The sequence below is a fragment of the Vanessa tameamea genome, chromosome 26 (genome assembly GCF_037043105.1).
Source record: "Vanessa tameamea isolate UH-Manoa-2023 chromosome 26, ilVanTame1 primary haplotype, whole genome shotgun sequence".
Lineage (NCBI taxonomy): Eukaryota > Metazoa > Arthropoda > Insecta > Lepidoptera > Nymphalidae > Vanessa > Vanessa tameamea.
The window spans coordinates 7389018-7403383 of NC_087334.1; the positions used below are offsets into that span (position 1 = coordinate 7389018).

Consider the following 14366-nt stretch of genomic DNA (forward strand, 5'->3'; position numbering starts at 1 on the left):
GTTTCGGAAAAAAATGATTTATTTAATCGGGCCAATCATTTAAAAAAAGATGAAATAATCCTCAACCAGATTATCAGACTATTAAAATAGTTTACCTAGCCATATGACATTTCAATAAATCCTACCTAATTTCGAGTATGTCAAATAGCATTTATATCACTTACCAGAATGAGGGGTGTAATGATGCGCAGGGTGTTCGTACGGAGCGTCGAACAGTTCCCCGTAATATCCGGTACCACCTCCTAGCTCTGATAGCAGCTTGTATTCGTCTTTTAGACTCCATTTTGATGACGACCAGAGCTGAAATAAAACTCAATATAAAACATTCGAAATATGATGTTAAAGCTGGAAATATTGAACAGAAAACATAAAGACTAGATTTGAGAAGAAATGTTCCAATATTAAAATTATAATTTTTTATAGGTTTTTAGGTATTCGGCCCGATTGGCCAATATGGCCACTGCTGACCATATAAATTGACCCGGTTAGAAGTTTTAACCATTCCTTACATCGCCAAACTTTAGTTAAGTTGTTATGACTGTAGTTCCACTAGCTCACTCGCCATTCAAATTGGATACTAAGTACTTCTCTTTGGCGGTTGAATAAGGGATGAGTGGGCGATACCTACACAGGCAGGCTTTCACAAACCAAGTAATTTAACACTAACAGCTTTGTCTATAACTGTTGGGGTTGATCAATTAAATGCTGTGTCCTCTTCTTTCGAATGTAAAATCAATAAGGTCAGAAAGAGAGAGATACACAAACTGTTACATACATAAAAAACATAACATAATCAGCCTGTAAATTTCCCACGGCTGGGCTAAGGCCTCCTCTCCCGTTGAGGAGAAGGTATGGAGCATATTCCACCACGCTGCTCCAATGCGGGTTTATGGAATACACATGTGGCAGAATTTCGTTGAAATTAGACACATGCAGGTTTCCTCACGATGTTTTCCTTCACCGCCGAGCACGAGATGAATTATAAACAAATTAAGCACATGTAAATTCAGTGGTGCCTGCCTGGGTTTGAATCCGAAATCATCGGTTAAGATGCACGCGTTCTAACCACTGGGCCATCTCGGCATTTTTACATGTTACTAAACTAAACTGTTACATGTTAATAATATTATGACAATTTATACGAACAAAGAATTTTTGTACGATTTGTTTTAAAGCTTAAGTTCTTTTAGCATTTCCTAGACTGGTATAAGCATGTTTTTTTTTTTTAATCACTTTAATATATTTTGACTTACATTGGAATATATCTGGTCGCCATTGTAATGACTTCTTTGTCTCTTAACGTCGTCTTCTGAATGGCTGTTGAAGTCTCTGTTTTCATCTGTTGATAAAAATATTGTATAAGATTTAACAATGTTACAAATATATTTTGAAGGCGTCAGCCTATTTGGTTATTTTAATTTATATAAGTTCAGAAATTAATCCAAAACAAGAAAAAACTTATTTCGGAATAAAAATATATTTTATAGTAAATTCGTTGAGACTACTGAGTTTCTGACTGGTTCTTCTCTTGAGAATCTATATCTCGAACCAGTAGCATTACTTTTAATATAATTCTTTAAAATAGCGATTAAAAAAAACTTGTAAACTCGAATAAATTATACTTAGATTCATTTTTGTTAGCTGATTATTGAAAACTGTCTATTTACCTACAAATAAATTTCTTTAAAATCTGAACATTAGCATTTAGGTATTCATGTTCAGGTACTTTTTAATAAAATGTACATACATAATATACCAAGCCATTGTTATAGCAAAATTTCTGAAATAACGCAGCGAATTTAAGAGAACTTATAACTTAATATAATATGGTCACAATTTGTGCACCGCGCTTAATAGCACACTAAATCTTGCCGTTCTGCTGAGCGCACACCGTGGCGGGTAGTGATGTGAATTTTCAATGACATGTTATCGATAAAATAATTACAATAACTAAAAAAGTATAAAACCATTCCTATCATACTTGAATATCATTTCGTTAATGAGAAATTGGTTACTGTAGAAAGTATTTGATTTAAATTATTACTACTACTAGATATATTAAGACGAGGTGAAATTGAGATTTTAATGCAATATCGAATATTTATAGAAGATTTATATCGATACAATATTCTTTAGACTTTGTTATAATATATATATATACACATTGAGACAAAAATGCCAATCACTTCAAAATATTTCAAAATTAAATCAAATTATTTTAAAATAAATAAATATTTTTTGATATAATTTATCGACATTATGTTAAACATCTCTATTTCGGAGACAGTACGTGGAGCGCGGGAAAACCAGTAATATTTTAATCCCTATGTCCCTGTGTCATTACTTACAAGTTTTCGGGACAAAAAGAGATTTACAGCGGAACCCTTCAGTTTAAGTGGAAAACTTGCTTGAAGAAATACACAATTGAATCTTATTTTACCTAGATTTGAAAAACTTTTGACTTAAAATTGAAATTGAAGTTTATTACAAATGTAAAGTTGCCACTGCTGTTTAAACGCCACTTGAATAGAAGGTTGGGAGCTTGGAGATCACATTACGGAAATCTAGATAAGTTTTAATTGGCCTGCGTGCGGATTGATCCTTTGATTTTGGGATCTGCAACCCTATAATCTAGCCACTTAACCAAGAAGACCATCATAATATAATTAGTACAATTGATCCATAGTTATCAATTTCCGATCCTTACCTTGATCCTCGTGTCTCTTTCTCTTCAAACCATTTCCATTGTGGAGTCCGTCCACTTGTTCGATGCCCAGGATACCATTGATGCTGTAGCTTCCGGTGTTGTTGACGTGCTCGGTGGTTGGGGACAGCACGGCTGTGGTACCAGGAGCGTTACCAGCGTGGGTTATCACCTGCAACAAAGTGTAATGATGATAAAACTGATACAGAGTAACAAATAACAATTAACTACGGCATAAAAACTGACGTCCATCCTTGTGTGACTTTTTTGTGTGTTTGTTCGTCTGTTACGGTCTACATTCTGTAAATCTATTGGACGGCACATAATCAAAAAACAATGAAGAGTTTTTAAGCTATTCAAATTATAATAATCACGACGATCTGATGCTACATAATATATAGTATAAAAAAAAATATTGTTTTCATCAGTATACGTACAGAAACAACACTGCCTTGCGCAGAACTGATCTCCTGCTCCTGTTGCTGTTGTTGTTGTTGATTGTGCGCGTGCTTCGCCTTTTCTGCTGCCTTGTTGCGGACGATCCTGCGAAACACAATAATTTTTAACCAAATGTGAGGATACCATTTATATACTTGCACCATATATGAAAAAATAATCTATACTAGTAAATCTGTCTTTCTGTATGTTGCTTTTTCACGGTTAAATCACTGAAACGAAATCAATGTAGTTTAGTATGAAGCAAGCTTGAAGGACATAGGCTACTTTACGACTAAGGCTAACCTAACCCCTGACGAAAAACACCTAAGGCGCGAGCGAAGCTACAGGCGACACCTAGCTTATTAAATATGTAAGAAAATTAAACAAGGGCACGGAATAATACCTTTAATGATACCGAATATTTTAAATGCGCAAGCGACTTTGTTTGTTTGTTAAGTTTTATTCATGAAATTTGTGTAAAACTAAAATACTTTCTAAAATGACCGTCGTACCGATTTTTCACTTCGCTGTCTTTATAAAAATTTTACAAATCCTATGATTATAATCGATGCCGTTATTTAAGCTATTTTAATTTAGCCCTGTCAAACATCCCATTAGAAATTATTTATGTTAAAACTGTGATGATGATGACGTGCTGGCCGATTTCGGTCGCGGCGGCAAATCTCAAGGAAGACCAGCCAACTACGCAGGATACATTATAGTACAAAAATGTGTGTGCAAACACATGTACATTCTCATAATCCATAGGACGGTAAATCCGACACAACCGGAGACTTCAAGCGCAGGAGCAACGGCTTTACGGGCTGTCCGAGGCATGGTGACACTTCCAACTTCGAGACTTCAGACTGTTACTAGAAATTTTTCGACACAAGAACCCAGCCTTTTATCCAAAGGTTTGAATCCAGAACCTCGATATTTGTGGCCTTAGACCAACGAGGCAGTTAAAGCTATAATTATAATATGAATAATATAGGCAATAAGTAATCATCATCCAAAATAATTATATCAACGACATGGAAGTTCCATTAGCAAAAAAGTGCTTCTGCGTCTAGCGACGCCACGTGGCTACATCAATACGTAATTTGGTCGCGGCGTTTGCGATTTGCAACGCTTCCGTTGCATTGTGTCGCTCGACTGTCGCGCGGCTGATTTATTGGAAATGTGGTGGGATTCTTAGGGTTTTTATTAATATTATGTTTTTATATGAAATAGGTGGACGAGAAAATGTATCATCGGATGGTATCACCTCCACACATTGTCGCCGTAATTTTTAACCATTCTTAACAACTCCAATGCGTCACCAACGGCGGGAACTAAGTTGTTATAACCTCTGTCCCTGTACTTAACTGGCTCACTCAAACCGTAGCACAGCAATAAAAAATGTATTGATTGATTTAATTAAATATATCTATAAAACTAAATAAATACGAAATGTTAAATTTTTTCAAGGCATCTTCAAGTCAAGTAACTTAGTTTCTGCCGGTTCTTCTCGGTAGAATCTACATTCCGAACTGGTGGATGCTTTACGTTTAATAAAATTCTGTGATATTACGATTTAAAAATTCTTATAAAATATATTTTGACTTTCCGAAAACAATTAAAATTAATTTGTCATGTCTGATCGTTTATAATTTCATAATCCATTCCCATTCAAATATATTATTGATAATATTACATATTTATACGATGGTTTCCCGGAGCAGTCATTTCTGTTTAACAAAATGCAATTTGTCAAGTAGTAAGCAAATTTAAGGATCCACATTGCAATGTCATTATTTCGTATCGCGGCCATTTTGCCGCCGTCGCGGGGTTGACAGTTCATTTCCCGCCATGATGGATAGCGCGCGCGGTGAATTATTGCTAGCATCTCAGAAGTTGACATATGCAAAAATTGTTTTGCAAACTTATTATAATAGAAAGGTCACACTGAAATTAGGGCTGTAATAGACTCATCACTTTTTTTTGATAGAGTATCAGGTTGATTTACGTCCCTTTTATTTTGCAGATTATGTAGTTCTACCTTTGTTATTTAAATGATAAATTGTTATTCGTTTTTGTGTTCATATTCAGCTTTGTTGTGGGTGGGGTGTAATAATTTGGATATAAAAATAAATAGTTAAAGTTTATTTTTAACCTATGCATAATTCAATACATATACAAATATATATTCAAAATAATACATAAAAACTAATTTTATTCAGTTTTAATTGCAAATAATAAAACATTTATTTACGAATATTAATATTTTCTACCGGTACACAATGAGAATATTTGTTGAATATAATATATTTAAAACACGGATGCATTCTATAAAGGGTAGATTTTTATAATGGTATCATTGCAAAAACCAGGAACTATAAGCTTCCGGTAGGAAGGGTTATTTGTGTACCCTTACATTTTAATATCTTCCTTTGCGAAATAATTCATTCTAATATTGGCGAATATTTGTAATTTATTACTTTTAACATTATACGGTAGGAGATATAGGTACACTTCTGGGTAGTCGATACCATAAAAAGGTAGGTATTCATTGCTAACCATATCATAAATAAATATTTTATTTATCACTAGTTCAAAACGTAAATTATTTCGAAAAAAAAGATAATCAATATTTTCTCATTTGCTCAAATAAATAATAGCTACATGTTATTTACATAAGCAACCATTGAATACACATATCGCGTATAGAAATCAATCAACTAATACTCTTTTTTTTAAATTTCATATTAATAGGTGACCCAGCACACAGTCATTATTGCTGATAGAAATTGGCATTATAAATATTAACCAATCCATACGCACCGCCAACTATAGGAACTATGCATATTTTACACTGGCTCACTCACACTTCAAACAGAAACACAGGAGTACAACATCATATCAGCAATGCTTTAATTGCTGTCGACTGTGAAATAAATGATGAATGTTGGTAACCCAGCTACATATGCACAAAGCCCGGACTGTATATATTATATATCAAACCATTAATGTAGACAAATTCACATAAAATTAGAACATTTAATATTATATAATGATTACCAATAGCTTCAGCTATAGTTAAATCTTAATATTTTTTTACTTATTTTTCCAGAATTTAAATTATCTACAAAAATTGGTTATAGTATTAAAGAGTAATAACGTAACCGACTAAATATAATCGCATGTATTAGTATAGATTAAATAAAACTATGGAACATATGCACGATTAAACGATGAAACTAATAAAAAAAACTTATCGAAATCGTTGATAAGCACAACACGACATGATAAAGTACCCAGTGTCGACGCTCTCGACCCCATAAACAACCTAACCCAAAGTATCCTATCTGACAAATTATTCAGTTTTCGCGCGGCAAAAAACCAAATGTCAAAATGGGGTTGCCAGAATTATAGCTTCAATTACCCGCCGTCGGTCCACCTCGATTAAAAATGTCTTCACGTCTCGCAACTTGGCGTTTTTTTTAATGTTTTTTATTTTATTATTATTGTTTCGGAAGGGCGATTTTATGGTTATGATTTTACTTGTTAAATTTTTTCAGGCGTATTTTATTTTTATTTGAATTTTTATTAAGTGATGTATGAGCCACTCGATTTTATTGCATTTGGACCTCGTATAATACTGGTACGTTTTGATTTATGTTAAATTTTGACCAATAAAGGTAAATTTTATCCCGTTTATTTTTGACATAATAAATTATTGATTCTTAAATCAAATTTTTATTAAGCACAGATTCATTCATATTAGAAATATTTTAATTTAATCCACAGATAAAAAAAGATTAAACTTTTAAAGTAACGAAAAACAAAAAACAGATAATCCAATTGCAAAATTGCACAAATTCAAAATTCGAGGGTCGGACGATTTACCCCGAATCCGATGCCAAATACTTTCGTATTTATACATCATGAGACCGCAGCCGTCGACGGGACATTACGGGCACGTGACCGTCACGTGTCCGACACGTTTCAGGCACGTGATCGGGGGTGAGACGCGCTTGTATGGAGAATTACTTTAAAATTGACTTCGAATCGACCTTTTAAATTTTGAGATCTAATCTAGGCTCAATAAGTGTTTATAATCTGAATTCATTTGGTAATCGTGGTCATATTAAATGTTGCTAATAAATAATATTAAATAAAAAAACATTTGAATATTGTAATGCCTATATATTGGATCTAACACGATAAGATACATTCTAATTAAAAACTAGCTCAATCTGCGGCTACACCTACGCGAAATTTGTAAAACTTTACCTACATCAAACCAATTATAATAACTATAGTCCTTAAAGTGTCGATATACCAAATTTCATCTAAATCAGTTCATCGATTTAAGCGAGAAGAGGTTTAAGATAACAGACAGAGTTGTTTTTGTATTTATAATATTAGTATAGATTACAGAACAACCCCGTTATATATTTAACACAAAATTTATTTTACGATCTTATTTTTGCAGCAATATTATAAATATTATTACATTACTGTATAAATTCGTATCTATTAATAGTGATCTCAATACCTACTGAAGCATTTGGTTATAAATACGTAAAACGTTTGATATGGATACAATACAGCATATATTTATACGAATATTATAAATGCGAAAGTAACTCGGTCTGTCGGTCTGTTGTTCTTTCACTTCCAAACTTGGTACAAGCAAGGTTGAAATCCAGGGAAGAACATCCTTTTTTATGCCTGACACTCTAAAACAAGAGCGAAGACTTAAAAATAATAGATAGATATTTAATAAATGAGTTTATAATTTTTTTTTTTTATCTATCATTAAAATGAGTTTGTAAAAGGCGTTAAAAAGATTTTTTTTCTCATGATTCTGTTTCTGAGTTTACACACTTATTATTGTATGTATATTTTAACTTTTTCTACGTAGCACTTAACGTAGCGAAGGCATAATGGGCGTGGCTTTAAGTGAAGGTACGAAAAAGATGTTGAAATGTTTTCACCGAAAAACTAAGCGATTTCTCCCCTTTATGGAAAGTTTGTATTACTCTCCAGCCTTTGTTTTAAATAGGACTCTATTGTAATGTGTTAGCGTTTATTTTTGTTTGTTTATTAAATACGTATGGAAAGAGTTAGGTGGGGTTGTGAAAACAGCGAACAATTTCTTTTGAAAATACTGTGACAAAGATTTATCGGTATACTGCTATATTTGTGCTTATGAATAAGGAAAAATAAAATTTTTTTAAATCTCTTTTTTGCATCTCATACATGCAAAATCAGGCCCAAGTGCTGCCAGTTAAACTGACTATATTATATAGTTATTTATATGGAAATGTTTTGAAAAAAAAAAAATATATATATACATATATGTAATTTAATTAGACGCGGAGAAGTTGAATTTTAAGCTTCGACATTGAGTGCGACTAATCTGAGTTAAGTTTGAGTGAATCATTTCGGACGCGAAATAGGGAAATTTGTTTTTGAATAAATGTGTTTATGGAGAAAGGTTTATTATTAATTTTTTAAAGTTAACCATCATGTTTCATAGCCTGAAGCAAGGGGTTGTCTCCGGAAGGAGGGAGCAACAAAGATGGCGGCACGGAAGTGGACACGTGCTCGCATCGTGAAGGATATCCTGCCTCACATCCATTGAATTATTGCTTCACTTATAATAATCGTATAAAACCATAGTTTTTCCCATTTCGAGTTTCGGTTATGGGAAAATGATTTTTTTTTGTTACAGATTCTACTATGGTATGCGTACGACTAATTGTTACTGGCGTTTCATAAAAACAAATACATACTGTATTCAAGTTGGCTCTTGCTAGTACTATTGACTTGTTTTTCTACAAGATTAATTATTGACGGTAAAACCACTTGGTGGTAGGGCTCTGTGCAAGTCCGTCTGAGTAGGTACCACCCACTCATCAGATATTCTACCGACAAACAGCAGTACTCAGTATTGTTGTGTTCCGGTTTGAAGGGTGAGTGAGCCAGTGTAACTACAGGCACAAGGGACGAAACATCTTGGTTCCCAAGGTTGGTGGCGCGTTGTAGATGTAAGGAATGGTTAATATTTCTTACATCGCCATTGTCTATGGGCGGTGGTGATCACTTACTATCAGGTGGCCCATTTGCTCGTTCGCCTACCGATATATTAAAAAAAAAAGTTACTACCGTTATGTATTAGATAACAATTGAAATCGACAAGAAATTCAGGACATACATACATTAACATAATCAAATTATAGCGCTATCTAATATTATAATACCTTCATCTTTACATAGTATAAAACAAAGTCGCTTACCGCTGTCTGTCCCTATGTATGCTTAGATCTTTAAAATTACACAACGGATTTTGATACGGTTTTTTTCAATAGATAGATTGATTCAAGAGGAAGGTTTATATGTATAATACATGCACAAGTAGAGAAATAATGATAATTTTAGAGGTTCATAAAGTGATGTCGTAAATACATTTTTGCGCAAACATTGCAAACGCTAGCTGAACTCTACGAGATCGATCAAAATAATATACTACAGTATTGTACGCCTTAAAAAGGTCTTCAAAAAAGTCCGAGATGCTATATGTCTATCTCTTAGGGATAACCCGCAATAGCCATTTTTTAGCCTTTACTTTTTACGAAAAATAATGGCTTATTTCGAAGCAATTTTAAGCAATACAGAATTAATCCTTACCCAATTAAGTACCTTAAATACGTTGTGCATTTAATATATATCAATATGGCCCTTTACAGCATGTAATTTAAATTAATATTTTCGAAGATATTACAGATTTAAAACGCAGGGACACAGTTGTTTGTATTGTCTAATGACTAAAAAACTGTGAACGTTGTAAGATATTCTGTAATATACTTTGTATCAGCATTACACCCGTGCGAAGCCGGGGAGGGTCGCTAGTAACTTAATAAACCAATGCCAAAAAGTCTTAGATGAGTAATGTTGTTATCCTAGATTATCTAGTTGTGTCACAAAAGAACTAAAACAAATGAACCAACTTTATTAACTTTGTGCGCGTGACAGCTAGTCTTGATACTCGTCAAATGTCATACTACTTTACTAGTGTGCGTGTAATTAGTAGTCAGTAGTCGACCGCTATATTTTTTATGCATTCTCAGTTTTTGCAGTATATCTAGACATATAAATATAATCAAAGGTCATCGTAGCCACACTTGAACCTCTTATATAATTTAGAATCACTGACTTTAAAAAAAAATACTTATTAGTTGCGAAGTTATTTTTTTTTTTTGCTGATTTTTCTTAGCAAATGTAAGTATTGCGACAGCCTAAGACGTTATTTTAATTTTTTAATCTATAATTTAGTATTATATTTTTTATGATGATTAGTAAAGCAACAAAGTTTTATAAAAAATTATGAATAAAACTAAACAACGATATCAGACGGTATTGATAATATGCACTCAAAGTCAAGTGTTACCCGCATTAAAAATCCTCGCGTCTAATTACGCGTAGTGTTGCCAGATAAGATAATAAAAATGTTATTACGTTCGTGGGATATCTTTTTAATCTATGCTACCGTTTATTAATTTATTCTTATCTGTAAATAGATATTTGCTTTCTGGTTTATCTGTTCAATTTTAACTTGTTAAGTATTGTATTCGTTTTGTTGTTGATAAATTTAAAAATAATGGCGAATTTTATGCTTCTTAACTATTCAACATTTTCGAATATGGTGACAATTGTTAACGGAGATATGATACATCACAAGTTATGCATACTCCACACTTTCATGTTACAATGGACCAAAGTCTAAGTTGAATCATAGACCAACGACCGACATAAAGTCTGTAGAGATTTTTTAATTAAACAAAAAAAAAAAATACAAGCAATACAAAAAGATAAATATTATTCCTAATCGATGCCATTAATGATAGCCAATCTCAAGGAAGCTAGCCAACTATACAAAGTACATATAGTGCACAAGTGTGTGCACAAACACAGACGCATTCTCAATCACCACACTCTCGTGATCCAATGGGACGGCACTTTCACACGACTAGAAATAGTTTTACATGCTAACGGGAGTGTCAACACTTCCAAGCGTGGGCGTTGAATTTACTGCAACACTATATTGTAAGAAGAAACTTGAATCTCAAGAATATCGTGAAATCTCAGTATGTGATATGCGACATCGACTATAAGGGATATAACCGTAAGGCGGTTGTCAAAAATTTACGAGTGAGATGCGAAATCAGTTCTTACTGCTGAACTCGATTCAAGTCTAGCAACGTGGGTCTGCCTAGCATCCGTTATTTTGGTGATAGACATAATATAATGTTATCATTGTTTACATTTCATGTGGTTTTTTTTTTTTTAAATATTTGTATTTAATTTTTATACCTACTTATGTCGGTCTACAATAAACGTCGGTGACATACGATCGTACAGTTTATTTGTATATATTTCTAATGAAAAATAAAATTAGATAATTTCAACTTTCTTAATACATATTCAATACAATGTCATATTAAGTCCAAACCTTTCTCTGCGTCCCCTACGCTCGATTTCAACAGCCCTAGGGCTCCATTACCGAACAATAATCCGTTATTGGTATCAATAAACAATTGGGGTGAGTTAAAACACATTACTCGATAGAGTTGTTTTTGAAGTGAGTTACTTAGAGTTAGAGTGGGTTTAAGTCGTTGTTAAGTAAATTTTAGTACATTGTAATTTAGGTAGTTCGATTCAGTTAGAAGCATTTCTTCTTTGAATTGTTTTATTTATATTTATAGGATTGCTACTTTTTTTGAGTGCGATAATGTAACTAGAAGGTCTACTATGTAACATTAAACTTTACATTAACATTAACACGAGTATATACGAATGATTATAATTTTTTAAATGATTTTTTATAAATGTTGTAAAATTGGGCTTCAATGGTTTGATTCTCGTCCAATCCAACGAACATTCCGCCCTCCATTTCCGCGGGCATATCTATTTATATACCAATTTGCGCAGGTAAGCGCGTGCGTAAAAACGCGCGCAAGATTAAAAGCGCACCTTCTGTAATCGTCGACTAGTCAGAAAAGACTGCACAGTTTTTCTGTTGCGCGGTTTCATTTGAGCGAATGATTAGTCACTTAAAGCGCGCTTTAGTCCCTCAAAATTATTACACATTTGAAAATTTGGCATAGAAGTCAATTATATCGTGAGCGTAGGATATTTTTCCTAAAAAAAAAACATTATAATTAAATTAATTACCTGTTAATACTTGAAACGGAGGGAACGTTGTCCTGGCTACAGATGCCTTCGCTGAGGAGCCGATCTCGTATTTCCCACGCAAACATCGTCGGGTTTTCTCGCTTGTATGCGGCGATAGCGTCAACAACTGGTGGAGTCGCGACTTTAGGCTTGGAGCCGCCGATCACGCCCGCTTTAAAACTACCCGTTTCATAATACCTGTGCAAAGAAGGACATTTTAATACAATATTTAAATCCGTTAAACTTATTCTAATAACAAAAAAATAAGAGGAAAGGCGTCCTTTCCTTTTGAGGGGAACGTTTGAAGGATACTCCATGTCTTCAAACACAGGTATCAGATTTTCACCTCATGACATTTTCCTTTACCGAGCACGACATTCACTGCAAACACAAACTGTGCACGTCAAAACTCTGTGATACTAAGCTTGATTATTTAGATCTAGTCACTGGGCTATCTGGAACAATCTTTATGCTCAAGAGGGGGGGCTTTTACCAAGCAACTACAATTACAAATTGTATCTTTTGTGGGTTCATCTTAACTAATATTATAAATACGAAAATAAGTTTATCTATTTGTTTGTTTGTTACGCTTAACTTACTCAATCGATCATGATATTTCACGTACACGTTGTAAGGGTTATTGAAAGGTTACCTAATACCTGAAACCAATCACCTAACACGAGCTGCTGAAAACTAGTCGCTTACATTTCATATCAAATTTAGTATTTTCTTTATGTTATATCAACAACATCAGTTTGAAACGGCCTCGGTTCTTATCCATTGAACATATTTTCAATTACGAATGTCGAATTTAAAAACAGATTAAAAAGAACAATTCATTACAAATGACAAAGGCAAGAAATCACACCATACACGTATTCCCAAATCAGCTATAAAGCGGGGCCTGCACGGACAGCACGCCCTTGCCCCTGGGGGCCTTGCATTAGGACTGTCGAAAATTAAATTTCGACTGCTCAATAAAATAATGAGAAGTATAATGGCAATTCGATTATGTGCCCCTACCCTTTATTTTAAAGGGCGCTTTTTTGCTTCTGCAGCGAATCTACTTTGGAAATGTCGAAATGAGTCGTAACTAATGTTGATTTTTTTTTATTTTGTTATTTTAAAGAAGGTATATAATTAGTGGTTCTTTGTTATACATATGTAAATAAAAGGAAGAAGTAAATCCACCACTCTGTTCCAGTGAGGGATTGGATACGTGTCATATTATCATCCGCCAAAGCATTTTTTTTATGGCATTGATTGGCGGACGACCATATGGGTCACCTGACGGTAAGTGGTCACCACCGCCCATAGACAAAGGCGCTGGAAGAAATATTAACCATTCCTTACATCACCTATGCGCCACCAACCTTGGGAACTAAGATGTTATGTCCCTTGTGCTTGTAATTACACTGGCTCACTCACCCTTCTCACCGGAACACAACAATACAGAGTATTGTTATTTGGCGGTAGAATATCTGATGAGTGGGTGGTACCTACCCAGACGGGCTTGCACAAAGCCCTACCACCAAGTAAATCCTCACAATATTTTCACCGCCGAGCACGATTTAATACATAATTATTAAATTAATAGAGGAAAGAATATGTAAGACTAGTTCCCGCTAGCGGCTCCGCCCGTGTGAGGTGGAAGTTAATTTTGTTTATTTTTTCTTACGAATTATCATTTCTTCTTTCTCTTTTCCTTTTAACTCATACGATTTTGAAAATGTATTGTACAGGTAAAAAAAGGACATGGGATACGTACCCCTATCAAAGGATGCCGCGGCTGAAGTTTTGCAACAGACACTAGTATTATAGCAAATAATGACACCTTTCAAAAATATTAAAGAACAAGTAATTTATTATGGTGCTGTGCCCGCGCTGAGGGTCTCGTCCCGCGGGATTTCAACTATTTATCTGATATTAGATTGTTTCTCATTAACACCACCCAATGGATTTAATACAATAGTATGTATGTATATATATATTAAAGGTCAAA

At 33.9% G+C, this 14366-nt stretch overlaps 1 protein-coding gene across 4 annotated transcripts in view; it reads right to left on the reverse strand.

Moving 5' to 3' along the window:
* The window catches only part of LOC113398873 (paired box protein Pax-5), a 67178-nt gene that overhangs the window by 9714 nt on the left and 43098 nt on the right, over window positions 1-14366 (reverse strand). For all 4 annotated transcript variants that reach the window (XM_026637811.2, XM_026637812.2, XM_026637809.2 and 1 more), the window contains exons 4-8: window positions 12365-12562; window positions 3142-3247; window positions 2708-2876; window positions 1254-1339; window positions 165-300 (exon numbers count right to left, since the gene is read on the reverse strand). In XM_026637811.2, coding sequence (XP_026493596.1) covers window positions 165-300; window positions 1254-1339; window positions 2708-2876; window positions 3142-3247; window positions 12365-12562 — 695 coding nt within the window. The remainder of the gene's footprint in view (window positions 1-164; window positions 301-1253; window positions 1340-2707; window positions 2877-3141; window positions 3248-12364; window positions 12563-14366) is intronic.